An 18,176-nucleotide genomic window follows, 5' to 3' on the forward strand; every position below is an offset into this window, starting at 1 on the left:
TGGTAGCGAGCCCGAGTAAAACCACCCTAACCCCACATCCGCCTCCTTCCCTCCCTCCCCTCCCTGCGCCCCGCCGCTTTGTACTGCTGAGGGAGGGAAGATGGCGGCGCGGGCGGGCTTCCAGGCGGTGGCTCCGAGCGGCGGCGGCGGCGGGGCCGGCCCCGGGGCGGGAGCGCTGGGCCCAGGGGCTGCCGGGCCTCCTGTGCGGATGGGCCCGGCCCCGGGGCAAGGAATGTACCGCTCTCCTCTGCCCGGCGCTGCATACCCGGTACCCGGCCCGGCCCGGCTGAGGGGAAGGCGAAGGGGGCGGGGCCTGGGGCGGGGCGCCGAGGCGTCCGCGAGAGGCGAGGGAGGGAGGGAGGAGGCGGCGACGCTGCAGTGGGCGGGGCTTGGCGGTGGGCGGGGCTGGGAGAGGCTTTCTCTGGGAAGATGGAGGAGAGGAGCGAACGGGAAAAGAGCTGCTGGAAGAGGGGAGGATCCGGGGCATAAGATTTATTGGACCCAAAGGAGAAAGGAAAAATAAAAGCGGGGGGAGAATATGGGGGTGAGGCTTCAAGGGCCGGGAGGAAAGGAGGAGGGAAACGGGGGGGGGGGTGCGGGTTTAAGCATCAAGCGTTTAGGGCCGAGGGGGAGGGGAAAGGGGTGGTATTTAGGGGAGGGGAGGAAGATCCGGGTTCTCTGGCCTTAAATGGGGGATTTGCAGCCGGTACGTGGAAATGCATTTAAGGGAATCTTCTTGGGGAGATTGGATTATGGTATTTTCATTTGCTTTATTTATAAGGTTTTGCATTTTGCGGTTTTTTTATTGCATAAAAGTGATGCATAAGGAAACGGAGAATTAGAAGTGCACCTGTTTTGAAAGCATAGAGAGATTTAAAGCCGACAGAAATCCGGCTAGCCGATGTAAAGGTGTTTGGTTTTGGTTTTTTTCAAATGAATAAATGAAAAATTCCAAAGGGGGAGGTGGGGTGTTCCAGAGAAAGCGAGGCTAAAGGCCGGTTTGTGCAAGGAGCAGCAGGTACAAGCGAGAAAGCTTTGCTTGGATTGTACCATTTCAGGGGGCAGGTAAGGGTTGCTTGTTTGACTGCTTCTCTGGCCAGGAGAGAAACCTACCCCCGCCCCATGTCTACACACACATTTAAGCTTAATGCAATAATAGGGAAATGTCTGGATTCTTCTATGTAAAGTGCTAGATGTACTGCACACAAAATAATTCAGATGTTGGAGGCATAGCGAAACTTGCAAGTCTCCAGCTGCAGGCTGAAATGGCACAATCCAAGAAAAGCTGTACCACTTGATTCTGTTGGGACCAACCGTGACAGATGAGATTAAGAAATACCTTTGATGGAACTGAAGAGAAATGCCTTGGGGTGTTTCGCTGAAGGGAAGCGGTGATGTCCTGAGGCTCTTTCCGAACTCATGTTCCTCTGTGTTCTTTATTTTCCCAGCGCCCTGGCATGCTGCCTGGCAGCCGCATGAACCCTCAGGGACCTGCCATGGGACCTCCAGGGTATGGCGGGAGCCCTTCAGTCCGACCGGGGATGGCTCAGTCGGGAATGGACCAGTCTCGCAAAAGGCCAGCCCCTCAGCAGATCCAGCAAGTTCAGCAACAGTCCGTTCAGAACCGTAACCACAAGTAAGAGAACCCTCTTCTTTCACAAGCCTCGTGGCCATGAAGAACATAAATGCCATGCTCTTTAAGCTAAAAAACTTCAGCATCTTTGGGGTGATGTTGGCTGTTATTTTAAGTTCCAAAAATGGTTTACTTGAAAAACAGAGGGAGAGGAGAAGCCCCAGGAAGACAATTTAAACTCTGAAATCACTATTGATATAACTAGGAGGAAAGGAGATGTAACTGCAGACTCATTGACAGCCATGTATTTATGAGAGCTTCCTGCACTCAACATTCCTTTCCTGTATCCTCAATCTGTGATTCCCACATAAGTCAGATATTAGCATGGGATACTGTGTGGGTGCATTGTGGTTTGTGCAGATCAGGTGCACTGTCTTGAGGTTCGGAAGAACCCAGAGCGAAAAAGCCAAGTGGTGTCCTCTGATACTTGCATATACTGGTGCTCTCAATATGATAAGCTTCTTTAGGTTGCAGATGTGAAATAATTTTACCTATATTAAGATCCCCACTGCAGATTGCAGCCGTGTGCATACTTACTAAGGAGCATGTCCCTCTGAACTCAATGGAACTTACTTCTGAGTAAATATGCCTAGGATCGTGCTGTGATTCCTAGACACTGGCGTTCAGCTTCATTTAGAAAGTTTCTTTTTAAAAAACACCTGATTTTTCACCGAAAAATCTTTACAAATTTTAACATAAACGGTAAGTTACTTTATCCATTGACCTTTTAGAATTTTTCATTATTAAAAAAACCCCAGATGACTTTTATTTCCTTGGCGCCTAACAAAGCTCTATCATAGTAGGAAGTATCCTTTATGTATTTTGTTTGCATTTTTATTTTTATTTAAAATGGATCAAATAGTAGATATGATTCAGTAACATATCCAATCTACAAGGTACTGCTTAGCCAGGAGTTCGGACTTACCACCCTAACAATTTTGTTTTTACATAGTGCCAAGAAAAAGAAGATGGCGGATAAGATTCTACCTCAGCGGGTGAGTGAGGCTTCAAGCGCTTTGAGGTCTGTCACGGTTTCAGGGAGCCAGGCCAGTCCTGACTGATAATGCTTGTGTTCTGTTCTAGATCCGGGAGCTAGTGCCAGAGTCTCAGGCGTACATGGATTTGTTGGCATTTGAGAGGAAGCTGGACCAGACCATCATGAGGAAGCGGTTGGATATCCAGGAGGCCTTGAAGCGGCCCATTAAGGTAACAAGAGAAGAGTCGCCGATCTTTCCTACAGCAATAGAAAATAAAGTCAACATGCCCAGTACAGACATAGCAATTATATTGCTGTCTGGGGCACAGTTAAAGGCTCCGGGCTTCTCTAAATAGGAATGCTCAAGTGTGCATTTGTGATTAGAAATGTACAGTGGTACCTCGGTTTTCAAACATCTCAGAAGTCAAACATTTCTGTTTTCGAACGCCGAAAACCCAGACGTAAAGGCTTCCATTTTCAAACGTGCCTCAGAAGTCAGACAGCTTCCACTGAGGGTTTTTTTTTTCCCTCCATAAAATTTGCAGACCACCCTTTGTGCCTCGATTTTTGAACGTTTCGGAACTCGTAACGGTCTTCTGGAACGGATTACGTTCAAAAACCGAGGTACCACTGTATTCACTTCCTGTCTATCGCAAACCACACCTGCTAAGATGGTTAGAGTTGCTTTCAAACCAAAGTCCCGTCTACACTTCAAGTGCTGAAATGAATTAAGCCAAGAGACCCTGCAAAGCAAATGGAAGAAGGCCGTGGTTAGTCGCTTCTCCTTCCTGTAGTACCTTAATCAAAGATTATGAACTGAGACCTGACTTCTTCTGCAGGTGCTGACTGATACGGAAGAAATCACACTGGTCCCTGATGGCACATTTTAAGTTAGCTGCTGCTTCCTCGCTCATTCTGCAGCTATCTCAGATACAGAGATGAGCATTAGCAGCTGTGCAGACCCCTTTTCGTTTTTGGGTGTCCATTTGGTTCCTTGGGTTGAGGAAGTGTTAAATATTGTGGTTATCGGTTCTCACTTTCACAACTAATGCGCACTGGGTGCTGCTCCTTTTTAGCAAAAGCGGAAGCTGCGCATCTTTATCTCTAACACCTTCAACCCAGCCAAGTCTGATGCAGAGGATGGAGAAGGCACCGTGGCCTCCTGGGAGCTCCGAGTGGAAGGACGTCTGCTAGAAGATGTGAGTGAAGGCTGCAGAGAGTTTGCAAATGTATCATTGCTGAGTTCCTAATGCCTGATGTTCTTTAAACTAGACAAGGTGGAGAGCCGCTAAACCTTGCCTGTAGCCAGTCCTGAAAGTTGGCTTCTGCCGATGCTTGAAATAAGTGTTATGTCACAACCAAAATGCGGGGTTTGCAAGAAGTGGCGTGTGACTCATCTCCAGCCTGGAATCACACAATTTCTCATACTTTACATAGCTGCACTGTGAGATAATTCTTTGGTTTGTATTCAGGAACGAACATCGAGTGCTTCTGCTGATTGCAAGCAGCAAAACAGATTGGTTGAACAGATTCAGATTGTATACTATTTGGTTCAACAGTGGAGATCTCGTAATTGGCACCTGAGATTTCATTCAGGCCACATTCATAATCTGCCTTAATCTTACAGTTCTTAAGGTCTATCTTTTCGATAGTCAGGTGTGTCAATTTCACAGCTTTAAAAACTTAAGAGAACTTCCAGATTTGGGGGGGGGGGCATGAAGCTGACATAAGCCTAACCCTTGCAAGTGACAACACTTCAATAAGCCCCAAAGAAGACCTTAGATAAAGGATGCTACGTTGAGGAGGGGTGGATGCAATACAGTACTAGAGAGGACATTGCTTTTGGCTCTATGGAAGGCATTTGACAGGTCACAGATAGCAACCTTTCATATCTTTACTTGAGAGATGATTCACCGTTCCTGTTAGTTTCTCAGGCTTGACTGCTCTGTGTAATTGGTTGCTGTGATCCGGGATCTGCTGGTCTCATTCTCCCTTTTCCCTCCTCTCCTTTCATCAGTCTGCTCTCTCAAAGTATGATGCTACCAAACAGAAGAGGAAGTTCTCATCCTTCTTTAAGTCTCTGGTGATTGAGCTGGACAAGGACCTCTATGGCCCTGATAATCACCTGGTGGAGGTAAGATGCTTCTCATGGGGGGGGGCGTGTTTCAGGACACAGGTGGCGCTGTGGTCTAAACCACCGAGCCTCTTGGGCTTGCTGATCGGAAGATCGGCAGTTCGAATCCCCGCGACAGGGTGAGCTCCCGTTGCTCTGTCTCAGCTCCTGCCAACCTAGCAGTTCGAAAGCACGCCAGTGCAAGTAGATAAATAGGCACCGCTGTGGTGGGAAGGTAAACAGCTTTTCCATGAGTTCTGGTTTCCATCACAGTGTCTCATTGTGCCAGAAGCGGTTTAGTCATGCTGGCCAGATGACCTGGAAAGCTGTCTGTAGACAAACACCAGCTCCCTCATCCTGAAAGTGAGATGAGCACCGCACCCCATAGTCGCCTTTGACTGGACTTAACCATCCAGGCGTCCTTTACCTTTAACTTGTATGTGTTTGTTGTATCGTTTAACCCCAATCGCTTCCTAAACCAATATATGTTCTCAACCCGATTATGGCATGTAAGGAATATGGAAGCCACAGTAACAGCATACTGCTGTTTATGCATTGGCATTTCACTTTGTCGCTGAATGCCTGTCTCTTTCTTTCCCTGCCACCTCACCTGTCCTGTTTTTCCCCTCTCTCCCCACCTTTTAGTGGCATAGGACTGCTACCACCCAGGAAACTGACGGTTTCCAGGTGAAAAGACCTGGTGATGTGAATGTGCGTTGTACTGTCCTCTTGATGCTGGATTACCAGGTAGGCTAAAGCTCCTTCATGACAGGGCCAGCTGAGGTGGGGCCTGAGGGGAGAGGAGATGCCAGGTAGTAGGGGAGGGGAGCTGAGAAAAAGTTCACCAATGGCAACCTAGACATCCCTTTGGTTTTATATAGCATATGAGCAGACAAATCTAAAAAGCCCGGGACCCAAATTCTCACAGCTCTCTAATAATAATAATAATAAATTTTATTTATACCCCGGCCAGAGCTGGGCTCAGGGCAGCTAACACCAGTAAAATTACAGTAAAAACATAATGGGAGGGGCAATTTAAAATACAGGTTAAAATGCAATTTAAAATGCAGCCTCGTTTTAAAAGTAGCCCATAGATCAAAACCATAAGGGGAGGGAAACATAAGGGTCAGACTGAGTCCAAACCAAAAGACAGGCAGAACAGCTCTGTCTTGCAGGCCCTGCGGAAAGATGTCAAGTCCCACAGGGCCCTAGTCTCTTGTGACAGGGCGTTCTGCCAAGTCGGGGCCAGTACTGAAAAGGCCCTGGCCCTAGTTGAGCAGCTATGGTGGCTCATTTACCAGACGTAATGTATTTAATGGTAACTCCAGATGTGTATACTGGGTTCTGACTAAACCAAGCTTCCTAGACCCATGTACAATCTGAAACCAAAGGGGTGCATTGGTTGCTAGATGTGAAATACATTGGCATTATTTTCAGCTCTTCATCCCCACTAAGAACGTTTGTGTTTATCAGCCAACAACTGCTCTGTCAACAGTCACTGTAATGATTTCTACATTTGATCTTTAATGCAATTATCAGAATCAGGTATTTCTTGTGTTTCATTTTCCTCTGACTTCACCTCTAGCTACCCATGTGTATAGATGTACCTGATAACTTCTAAACTGCTCAGAGGCTTTACTACAGCCAAGGGGTATATAAATGTTGTTGAATAAATAAGATAGCATCCCATCCTTCTGATGAATTGGCTTCTGGGCCATGAAAGCTTCTGTTATAATTTTGTGAGTCTATAAGGTTGCCACAGTTTTCTTAGGCTTTGTTGTTGTTGTTGTTATTTGCTACGACTGACTAGCACAGCTGCCCCTCTGGAAATATGAGGGATATCAGCTACTGTGGTAAAATTGCAACTAGACCGTCTTTTGGACCTGTCCGTGTTCCCACGGACACTTTTTTATCACAAAATTGCTTCAATTCTCTTTCCTGACGTGAGTTTGTGTAGTAAAAGTGATGATTAAAATAATGAATGTTTTCTCTCCACCACCCCGCCAAAATGGTCAGAGGGAATTTTTTTTCTCCCCCTCAGAAGTTGAGGGGTGGTTGTTGGTTTTTTTACGGTTTTTAGGCAAGGCAAATAAGAGAGTTGTGTTCTTGCCCTTTTGAGACTTTGCTTCTCCTTTGCAGCCTCCTCAGTTCAAACTGGACCCACGTTTGGCTCGCCTCTTGGGCATCCACACCCAGACCCGCCCAGTGATTATCCAGGCCCTGTGGCAATACATCAAGACTCACAAGCTACAGGACCCTCACGAACGGGAGTACGTCATTTGTGACAAGTACCTCCAGCAGGTAAAAGCTATGAGGCCAGGCAGCAGCTCTTTCTGGGGTATCGTAAGAGCTGGGCCCTTCTGAGCTGCTTGGCCTTCCCTTTCGACCTGCAGATATTTGAATCTCAGCGAATGAAGTTCTCAGAGATCCCTCAGCGGTTGCATGCTTTGCTTATGCCTCCAGAACCGATCATCATCAACCATGTCATCAGGTAAGGCGCAAGGGAGGCTTAGCATGGGAATCTTAGCCAGGAAGGCCGCAGGAGTGTCGTGGGGGGGGGTGGCATGACATAAGCGAAAACATTTGCAATGACCAAAAACCGACCACGCTGGAACAAACTTTCTACTTTCAGTAGTGATTCTTGCTTCAAGTTGTACTGAGGGGGTCTGTTTCAAGGTACATATCATTTTCACATTTCCGAAACATTCATGCTTTAGAGTAGAAGCAGAAATCAATCTACGGAAAATTGGAAGCTCTGGGCAGACTGGATTTTTGGAAGCAGAGAAATGCTACCTAAAAATGTTCTCTGCCTAAGGTGGTTAATGTAGGGGTGACGTAAGCTGTGGGCCTTCAGATGGTGGTTGTTATTATTATTAAATTATTATTTCCTGATATTTAATTTTACTGTTTGCTATTATATGCTAATGGATTGTGAAATGTTGCTTTATTTGATATAAGTTGTTTAAAGTTATTGTGACTTTTTTGTGTTGGGTCAGATTGTTATTATTAATGTTTGATGTTTTATATGTTTTAAAGGGGTTGGAAGCTGCCCAGAGTGGCTGGGCCAACTCAGCCAGGTGGGCGGGTATAAATAATAAAATTGTTGTTGTGTGTCCCGCCCCCACCCATCTGACTGGGTTGCCCCAAGCACTCTGAGCGGCTTACAACAAATATAAAAGCATAATAAAACATCTATCACTGCGAATCTTCCCTATACAGGGCTGCCTTCAGATGTCTTCTAAAAGTGGTGTAGTTCTTTAACTCCTTGACAACTGATGGGAGGGCATTCCACAGGGCTGGGGCCACTAGCATGAAGGCCCTCTGCCTGGTTCCCTGTAACTTCCTGCAGTGAGGTTACTGAACTACAGCTCCCATCATCCCTGGCCATGCAGGCTGGGGTTGATGGGAGTTGTAGTTCGACAGTTCCTGAACAAGGCTACTGATTGTCCATCCCAGCTTGATGATTCATTTCCCCAGTTATGTCTGTCGGTGATTTGGGAGAGTTCTGCTGAACCCACACTCTTCTCTCTCTCGTCTTGCTTCTCCAGCGTCGATCCAAATGATCAGAAGAAAACTGCTTGCTATGACATTGATGTGGAAGTGGATGACACTTTGAAAACCCAAATGAATTCTTTCCTGCTCTCCACAGCCAGTCAGCAGGAGATAGCTGCACTGGATAACAAGGTGGGAGCGAGTCTCTGAAAAGTGGCTTTTGCAAGCATTACGCAAGCATTACGCAACTCTGTTGGGGTGGGGAAATGGGGCAAAAAGAAGAAAAATACTTTATAATGCTTGGTGATTTTGAGAAGGCACCAGCTGTTGGCAGTTCTGGTTTCTTCCATGACTGTATGTTGATGTCATGCATTGGATTGCAGCATTGAGGTTCGAACAGACAGCTTCTCCCCATTGCCTTTAGAGTAAGCCCAGATTTAAGTTGTGCGCATTCAGCTTACGCCTTACGCGCTTGGCAAACAAAACCAAAAAATTTAGAAAGGGGGCGGATTTCCACCGACCATTGCACCCAGTGCCGTTTTGGCTTTAGGTGTGACCCCTGCAGTGTAACCCCTGTATAAGTTTAGGGCTTTGTGTATTTCTGAATACTTTGGTTATGTAGGGTAGGGGTGGTAGACCCAGTGTGGTGTGTGGGACCCCAGCCGCCACCCTCCTGCAGATTTTAGGCATGAGAACAGCCTCCTAAGGGAGCTAGTAGGCTTTTTCCAATTGCAGTGTAGGGATTATTTTGGGGGGAGGTTATAGTTTGGGCAGGGGGGGGAGCTCTAACCCTGCAGGTGCACACACATGTCCCTCTGCACCACAACAAGGCTTGAAAACAGTCTTCTATTGAAAGGCTGTTTTTAAGCTTAATTGCTGTGTGTAATTTTTGTGGCGAGAAGGCTTCTCCAGCTGCAAGCGCCTCAAAGAACACAGGCACCGTTCTGGCAGCTTGGCCTGAAAACTGCCAAAATGATTGCTGGTGGGGGAAGAACGAGCGTCTGTGTGAATGAGAGAGTATGATTTGACCAGGCCCATTTTGACTGCACCCACTGTTTGTTTTTTGGTCCCCGCCACCATTGGCTAATGCAGCCTCCAGAGAGAATTGTGGCCTATGGACCCATAAAAGTTCCCCAGCGTGAGAGCCAGTGTTGCGTAGTGGTTAAGAGCGGTGGACTCGTAATCTGGTGAACCGGGTTCGCTTCCCCGCTCGTCCACATGCAGCTGCTGGGAGACCTTGGGCTAGTCACACTTCTGTGAAGTCTCTCAGCCTCACTCAACTCACAGACTGTTGTGGGGGAGGAAGGGAAAGGAGAATGTTAGCCGCTTTGAGACTAACAAAGGGGAGTGAAATGTGGGATATCAAGTGCAAACTCTTCTTCCTCCCTATCCCTGCTCTAAGGCCTGTAGATGTGAGCTGCACATTGCACTGGCTCACGTGACTCCCCAAATGGTCTTTTCTGACCAAAAGGGAGCACAGAATACTCTGAGCCAGGCCCCCTTCCCTTGTGTATTTTCACTGTATCCCTACAAAAATACATGCCACCTACTCTTATGCAGGTGTGTGGTATCTCAGTGACAAAACTACCTGTTTTGTCTTGCAAACGGACAGCTTCTTGATGAGCATATGGCCATTCAGCAGCTCAGCATCTTGCAAAAAGGGTTTGAGGGCAACTGCTGTCTGGGAGATATTGTTTTCCATGATCTCTCAGGTCATCTGTAGCAGCCTTGGAGTCTAACCTGGGTTTTCCCAGCTTCCTGGCCTGCAGTCAGCCTTTCAGAGCCTCTGGGACAGCTGCCCAGTCACTGTCATTAAAGGATGAAACAAAACAGATTCCTGGCTGGTAGGATTCAGGCTCTGGGGCAACTGCTGAAGGATCTACCACTTTTAACCAGGACAGGGGGTGGGACTTGTAGGGATGGTGCATGTGGAGAGAGCCTTGACACAATTGGGTCAGCTATAAAATATCCCAGCCTACTGCATACTTGCAAACATATTTATTCAGAATAAGCCCCACTGAGTTTTTAACGGGACTTACTCCCTCCTTGGGATCCCAGTCCTGATGCCATTTCAGTTCTGCCTTTTGACGTTCTGGAGTTTTTCATACAGATTTAAGCTTTCTCTGCTTGGAATTGATGGCTGGGAATTTTTTTTTATTCGCTTAATTAATACAGCTGCTACTAGATCCGTATGAAGCCCTTCATAAATTTGATCCCATTTGCTGAATTGAGAGAGAAGGGGGACCCTGAGTTGGGATTACAGTTGCCTTATTCTAAAACCACGCAACAAACCAAATGAGTGCACGGATAAAATGGCACAAATTTACAGGAAGGAAGAGGAAAAACTTACCACAGCAGAGTAGAGGACTCGGACAGTGTCCAAGAAGAGAGATATAATGTGTGTTCTTGCTTCTGAATATGTTCTGCGTTAAAAAAACAATGAGGAGTGAAAATGTGCCCCAGGATAAATTGGAAACTGCAGACCTTACTTCATGTGCGTTCTGATAGCAGGTGGCATTTCAGCACGGTGCTGTTGCATCCCTTTTGCCAACGTTTCCGTGCGTCGTTTTCTCCCATCTCAGATCCACGAGACCATAGAAACAATCAACCAGCTGAAGACCCAGCGGGAATTCATGCTGAGCTTTGCCAGAGACCCCCAGGGCTTCATCAACGACTGGCTGCAGTCCCAGTGCCGGGACCTGAAGGTGAGAAGCCTCGAAGGAGAATTCAAGCACAGATCACCACCTGGCTTTGTTTGGGCCGGCCACACTGCATTTCCAGTTGAAAGGCTAGCCTAGGGGGTTAAAATTTAGAATCCTTGTTGGGCCATTCAGGGGAGGGCTTCCGGCTTAGCTCATGCATGAATGGATGCATTAAATGGAGTCTCCCTCTCCCTCTCCCTATGCTCCTTCCAGGCTATGACTGATGTTGTCGGGAACCCAGAAGAGGAGCGCCGAGCTGAGTTTTACTTCCAGCCATGGGCTCAGGAGGCCGTGTGCAGATACTTCTACTCTAAGGTAAACAGGCTCATCCTCTGTGATCCCTTGCTGGACAGTCTCCCATGTCATGGAGAGTCACCTCCTCAGTTTGGGCACGATACTTTAGTCCTGGTTGCCCAGGCACCCCAGAGGCTCTTGGCCTTTCAAGGCCCTGCCAGCCATGGGCATATTTAACTTGGAGCCAATCATATTTAAGAGCAACACACAGCAAATGAATAAAGGATAATTTTCCATACTCCTTCAGGTTTATATTTTGTCCTGTGCAGTTCAGAGCCTAACCCAGTCTGTGTATGGAATAATCACCAAAACGCTCAAAAAAGATGTTTCACATTTCAAATCGTGAGATTTAAAAATTGGAGGTGCGGGCATGGCACACAAAAGAACTTAAGAGTTCACATTTTTGTGAAGGGAAGAGCACTGTAAACAACCCTGTGGTCCTTGGGTGAAGGGTGGTATGTAAATTTAATAAGTTAAAGAAAGAAGAAGTACCTCTTGAGCTAGGACTATAGCAGGGGTAGCCAACATGGTGACCTACAGATGGTTTGGACTACAATTCCCATCAGCCCCAGCTGGTGGGCTGCAAGGGCAGGTCTGCTGAGAGTCGTCGCCAAATGACATTTGGTCCCCCATCCCTGCTATAAAATGTCGCTGGTGTGGCATCTGCTGCTAGCTCCTCCTGTTTGGAAACATCAGAAACTGGACAACACCCGCTCTTTCTGCATGTGTGCTAAAACTCTGGTTTCGGCTTCTCTCACAGGTTCAGCAGAGACGGCAGGAGCTGGAGCAGGCCCTGGGAATCCGCAACACATAGGCAGGCCTGCCTCTCCCAAGCCAGCAGGTCTTAACGGCTAACCAAACACTGCAGGGATTCACTGCTCAGGCCTATACAATTCCCACTTCAGCACAGAACCTACCGTTCCTCTTCCGACATCTCTTTCCGCTGCTCCGGTCCCCTCCCTTGGGGGGAGGAGGGGATGGTGTCAGGCCAAAGGTCTTGTATTTCAGTTTGGCCTCCTTCCTCGATTGTTGCCTTTGGAGCCCCAGGGCTCTCCTGTCCTGGCTCTACCTGAAGCTCTTCCACACTTGGAACAGCTTCAGTTCAGAGCCTTGCAAGCTCAGGACCTCCTTGCCAGTCCCTAGGAACTCCCCCCCCCCCAATTCCACCCCCAAAGCTGTGTCTGCACATCAGCTTTGTACCTGAGCAGATGGGTACAGGCCTGGGCCTGTTCAGCTTCTTGTAGGGCGAGAGGAGAGGAGCAGGAGGGTGTCACTGCAGCAAATTCCATATGCCTTTCAGGGGCTGAGGGATGTTGTGCAAATTCATCTATTCTGAAACAGCCGGAGCTCCCTCTGGCTTTTTCCCTGGGAGCTGCGACGCAGCAAAGTTGGCAAGGAGTCTGCAGGGTCACAACACATGTATCTGTCTTAACTTCATGTTGGTGTTTTGCTTTTTGCTTTCGAATGGGATAGCTGGCGGAGATGCCCAGATACAGTCTTGGGCCTAGGCCTGTTCCACAGTGGTCTTCCCAAATCATTGCGCCCCCCCCCCAAGCGGGGGAGGAGGGGCATCTCCATCTCGCCCCTACCTCCATCTGAATTCCTAAACACTGCTTCTTCCCCCCACCCCACCCCGCAACTCTCTAGATCCACAGAACTTGGCGGAAGGGCACCTTCCCAGTTACGGTTGCTTTCCTAATGCCTTCCTCACCTAATTTGGCACAGAGCAGGTTTCTGGAGCGAATTAACAGGGTGCGGAACTGACGGAGCAGGGAGAGATGGCAGGCAGGTGTTCTTGACCTGGGAGGAATTTCTGCCAAATCTGGCAAAAGCAGCCACTCGCTTCTGTCATGTGGTTGTTTGGGGCTGGAAGGTTGGTCCCAGGCACCTGCTGTAGGTTTTTTTTTTGGGGGGGGGAATGGAGCTGCATCTTTCTGCAGACTGGTTTTTGGGACTATAATGCAGCTGGACAGGTCCCGGCTGCTTGTACTCTTATGACACTAGCTGCAAAATAAAAATCAAGTTACTGACAAGCCCCTCTTCCTCATCCACCTCCTGGAATGAGGCCAGGGGCCGCTTTGAATTCAGGAGTCCGGGTGGCCCTATTATTCCCTTGTGTATGCGTCCACGTTCAGAGAGTGACAGGCTCTATCCTTCTTGTCTCGTCTTTGCCATATGAAAGACCACCTCGCCCTTTTTACCTACCTCCCCGTCCACCACCAAACCCCGCTTTGTGGTACCAGGGATTAGAACCCCGGTGCCTTAACGTAGCTGCCGCAGGCTCTCAGGGCAAGTATAGATGAAGGAAGCTCAGAGACTGACTGGCTCGGCAAAGTGTAGCTGCTTTTAACTGCTCCCTATTATGCTTTTGTGTTTTGTGGCTCTCTCTTTCTTCTCTCCCTTCTCCCTCCCCGTGGACCAAATCTTTTTTCTTTTTTTGTACTGTATCCTTTTAGATGTCACCTTCTTCTAATAAAAACTGCCTCTAAATGATGGTGCTCTGCATCCTTTTTTGTGCTGCACTGCCGACTTTTTTTGTATGCCAGGCAGAGAGGTTGCATTTCCGTTTTCCTCCCCGTTTCAGAAAAAAATCCTAAAGTGTTTGCTGTGGTTGTTTGGAACACTTAACGGCTCGAACGAGGTAAACCCTCCTTTTTATTGGTTGCCTTGGAGAAGAAAAATTGCCTGGCAACGTAGGAAAAACCTTCAGGCTGCTGAGTGCATGCTTCAGCTTTCATAAAAACACTGGGTGTGTGTGTGTGTGTGTGTGTGTGTGTGTGTGTGTTACGTACACACACATGGAGAAAGCAGCCTTGGGAGAGGAATAGGGAACCTTCAGTCATTTTGGGACTACAATTCCCATTCTCCCTGGCCATTCACTTCTGTGGCTGGTGAGAATTGGAGCCAGGCAATTTGTTTGCGCTTAGTTGTGCAGCGCTTACGTCTTTTCTCAAACCACTTAACCATTTCAAGTTAAATCTCATGAGAACCTTTCCATTATGTACAGGCTGGGTCGGATGATCTCATGCAATTTCAGAATAACGATATTATGTATTGCACCATTAATGTCCGCTGCTTTTTATTGAGTAAGCTAAAGCTTGACGAAAGAAAGCAACGGACAGAAGGCAAGATTCAGATGAGGGTAAGTGGGAAGATAAAAGTTCACCAACCAGATCAGTCATTTTGTAGTAATTCCTCAAGATGGCAACAAAAATACTTCTTTCTGATTGAGAAAGGTCTCTAGATCAACATATCCAACCAAAATTAAAGGCCTGCCATTTTGGGATGCAGAGGTTGATTTCAAGCACTATGAACCTAGAAGAATGCATATGATTGGACCGCCACACATCTGAAAACATCACATTTTTGTTGCCATTTTATTTATTGTGAGTTATTTATAACATAGCATTCGACCCTGCCTTTTACTGGGTGTTAGACAACATTTCATCAAAAATACAATGCAGCAAGTAAAACATTAAAACTACAATAGAGATGTTTGAAGGGAGGGGAAAGTAGTTTGTGCTGTATCAACGAGCAGACATAGTCTGTTAAAATCATTACATCTTTATAATTAAGTTAGATACTGTACTTCTATGTTCTTAAAAGTAAGCCTATGTCTTGTAGCAGCTGTGCATAAGTAATGGAAGCAGGTGTACAGTGGCCTTTACTAGTTTAGGCTTTCCTAAGTGAGGAAATTTCATTTTGGGATGTTCCCTGTGTTTAAAAAAAAGGATCCTGCAGAAAGAAAATGAGTACCTCAAGCACAAAGCGGAATTCAGATGTTTTGTGGCATGCTATTTTTTCTGGATATAGGAAACACTCTCTGAAGCATCAGAGCATTAAAAAAATGTTGGCCCCTACTTATATAGCCTGAAGCGGTATAGTTCATTCTTCCATCTCCTGTTGCATGTGAAGGCCCAGCCTAGATTCTTCACAGGGAGGAGGAGGAATTGGGTGGAATGAGCAAGTCGTGCCATGCCAAAGCCTGAAGGAAGAGAAATACAAACCTGGCAGTGGTTGAAACAAGACATCAGTGTGTTGCCTAGAAAGTCTTAACAGTCAACTGTTGCTGATTTAAGGACAATCTAGGAAAGGTACTGGGTTTACAACAGAGGCTCCTAATTTATTTATTTTTGGGGGGTCCCTCTGCCAGAGAAGAATCCGCCTCCTCTCAGCTGTGATAGGTTGCTTGCTAAGTTTGTAAAATGCGCCTTATGCCATTTTTAGACACTAAGCAGGCTTATCAGGTTTATATTTTATTTAACAAATTTTGTCTATTGCTCTATGCGGCTTGTACGCAGCTCACAAATAGATATTAAAATTACCAATAAAAGCAGTTAATCAAAACATTTAATGATAATTAGAGTTAAGAAAAGATAAAAACACACCAGCATCTATGTGTCTGGATAGGCTTGCCTCAACACAAATGTTTTAAGCGGGTTCCAAAAATAATCCATTGAAGGTGCCCTTCTGATGTTGATGGGAAGGAAGTTCCAAAGCATAATTGCCACATTGAATTATCAGTTTCTTGACAACGGCAGAATGAGTGTTAGGTGGCACCTGTAATAGCGACAGTTCCACAGAGCAAAGTGGGCATATACGAAGGCAACCCTGCAGGTAAACTGGTCCCATAGTCGTTAAGGGCTCTGTATACCAGTAGTAACACTTTGATTTTGGCCTGATCAGCAACCAGGGCAGATCTCCGAGCAGGGATGTTATATGCTGACAGGGTCTCACTCTTGCCAGCAGCTGTGCTCTAGCGTTCTAGCCAGTTTCTGGGCCAATTCAAAGGAAACCCCACATAGGTGCATTGCAGTAATTCAATCTTTTAAGTCACCAGTGCCTGAGCTCCTCTGATCGAGTTCTCCCAGTCCAAGTTAGGTTAGGCTGAAGGTTAAGAGACTGGCTTAAGGTTGCCGAAGATAGGCTACCTATCCAGGTTATTGCCAAAGGAGACTCACACGGACTTCAGGAAGTTATGAATGGAGCAGCAATGATCCTAGGGCACCAAACACCAATGATGTTTACCGTACACTTCTTCCAAAAGAATATATTTCAAATGTGTTCTAATGTTTTGGCTTGCAGTCGCTGGTTTACTTGGAACTCCAAAATGAGTTTTTACGACTAGTGATATTTCCTAGCGAGATGTCCTCCTGTGATTTATTTTCAACCTGCATTTTCATTAAGCAGATTGAGATCTCTAACATCTCCCATAAAGCACCAGAGAGTTCCTGCTGCTTCCGCCCACGTGTGTTCTCTGTTCTTCTAAAGCCTGGGCACCACTCACTTTCCTTTTGGCGGAGTAGATTGCTTGTTTATGACTCTCATCAGTACCGCATACAGATTCGGTGGCTTTTAAAATGTGGCTTTCTTTCTTCGTCAGAAAGAACTCCATAGGCAATGTCTGGTGTGATATATTGCAGTTGGCAAGCAGCTACCACCATAGGGTTGAAGGACCTTGGGGTCAAAGCACAATTTGTGCATCGTGTGGTCTTGGTTACAACACAGTATCAAGTTCGGTCCACCATCTGTAAGAGAGAAATCATATTACTGACCTACCTTAAATGATGGTTGGGAAGCTGAATTGCTTGACACAAAGCCTCAATTCATTGACAAACATCCATTTCTTCTATGCTATTCACCTAAGCCAAGTAGCATTCTTTTTAATCCTCCCTCTCTGACCTTTGATTGTGGAGAACTGAGGGCATAGCATTTCAATAACATCCCAATCTCAAGATGTTTGCATCCTTGCCTTATACCCACATTGTCTGAAGCCCTTATTTAAAGAGGGGAATCACTAACTGAAGTTTGCTCTGGTATATCAGTCTTTATATCAGTCTTCTCCAGCCTGAAATTGAACTACAATTTCCACCATCCCTGTCCATTGGCCATGCTGGGTCAAAGCTAATGCAAGTTGGAAATCGGGAACGCATACAAGTCAATAGCTGGAGAAGGCAACTTTAGATCGTGTTGCTGCTTTAGGAGCAATTTATCATGCATGGAAAGCAATTTAAAAGTACCAGCCCCTTCCCTGATGAAGCCAGTAAAATGGGAAGCAAAGGTTTTAATTGCTTTAACAGTTATGCCCGATGATATTGTAGCCCTTTCCCAGTTACGCAGAATATTACTCCTCAAAAATAAATCTTGGTGCGATCCTGCGTATTGAGAACAGAAGATCTGGACCCGAGCCTTGGCTCAGATTAAGACCTGATCTTCAGTACATGCTGGCTAAAATGTGGACAGCAGTGCCCTTTCTCAATTACCCTACAGCTTGGAGCTGGAATGATCTGGCGGAGGTCATATGGATTTCATTGGATGGTTTCCGGAACTGTAAAATAAGCCCGTGTCTTGAATCTGCAAGTTCAAAAGATCAGCAATGGAAGCTAATGTGGCTTGGATCCTGCACACCATAACTTCCAAGGTACAAAAGAGAGTGCCTTATGTTTTCTTGCCTTGTCAGAGTAGGTTTTTTTCCCTTCATACAACTCTGTGCTCCAAATGACAGCTTCTTAGCATAAGCTCTTGCTTGCTAATCACACCACAGGCTCCCATGAGTAAGAGGGACATGCCCTGTGCCCCACTAACTTTTCTATCAAGGGAGATCAAGCAAAGCCCTTTGCTCTTGTCTTACCACCCTGAACTTTGCTATTTGAGCCGGTGATAGGCTTTGTCAGCAACTGATTGCAGCAATAACCCTGAGGATTTGCACAAGAGCATCTAGCAGTCGGGACAGTTGCTCTGTGTTCATACTCCGCCAGTTACATGGAATAAGTGGGGGGCAGTTATTATGGGGAAACGCTTAAATCCTGCAATCTGCAAATTGAATACTTAAGCAAGCACTATCTGTAGCTCAGTTTGTTGAATTAGATTCAATGGGACTTCCAGGTCACTCTGCAAAGGATCACAGCCTGGTGGCAAAATCCTATATATGTTCACTTAAGAGAACAAGTAACTCCCACTGATTTC

General features: G+C 46.5%; 1 protein-coding gene across 3 annotated transcripts; it reads left to right on the forward strand.

Annotated features, from left to right (window-relative positions):
- The first annotated feature begins 85 nt into the window (after positions 1-85).
- Positions 86-13,703, forward strand: SMARCD1 (SWI/SNF related, matrix associated, actin dependent regulator of chromatin, subfamily d, member 1). 3 transcript variants are annotated; one of them, XM_053375083.1, is made up of 13 exons: positions 86-268; positions 1,449-1,636; positions 2,586-2,628; positions 2,717-2,839; positions 3,686-3,808; positions 4,627-4,743; positions 5,368-5,469; positions 6,862-7,023; positions 7,116-7,213; positions 8,271-8,406; positions 10,797-10,919; positions 11,130-11,231; positions 11,971-13,703. In XM_053375083.1, the coding sequence occupies exons 1-13, from the start codon at positions 101-103 to the stop codon at positions 12,022-12,024; spliced, it is 1,539 nt and encodes a 512-aa protein (XP_053231058.1). In that variant the 5' UTR covers positions 86-100; the 3' UTR covers positions 12,025-13,703. The 3 variants fall into 3 exon arrangements, with proteins under 3 accessions (XP_053231058.1, XP_053231060.1, XP_053231059.1); XM_053375085.1 differs by lacking the exon at positions 86-268 and adding an exon at positions 410-544; XM_053375084.1 differs by lacking the exon at positions 86-268 and adding an exon at positions 674-706.
- Positions 13,704-18,176: the final 4,473 nt, after the last annotated feature.

Source organism: Podarcis raffonei, chromosome 2 (genome assembly GCF_027172205.1).
Source record: "Podarcis raffonei isolate rPodRaf1 chromosome 2, rPodRaf1.pri, whole genome shotgun sequence".
NCBI classification, from domain to species: Eukaryota; Metazoa; Chordata; class Lepidosauria; order Squamata; family Lacertidae; genus Podarcis; species Podarcis raffonei.

Excerpts from the sequence above, each read along its gene's own strand:
- SMARCD1 (XM_053375083.1), top strand. The coding sequence starts at position 101 with ATGGCGGCGCGGGCGGGCTTCCAGGCGGTGGCTCCGAGCGGCGGCGGC. Across the intron at positions 7,024-7,115 it reads GTGACAAGTACCTCCAGCAG|ATATTTGAATCTCAGCGAAT; the intron begins GTAAAAGCTATG and ends TTCGACCTGCAG. Across the intron at positions 7,214-8,270 it reads ATCATCAACCATGTCATCAG|CGTCGATCCAAATGATCAGA; the intron begins GTAAGGCGCAAG and ends TTGCTTCTCCAG.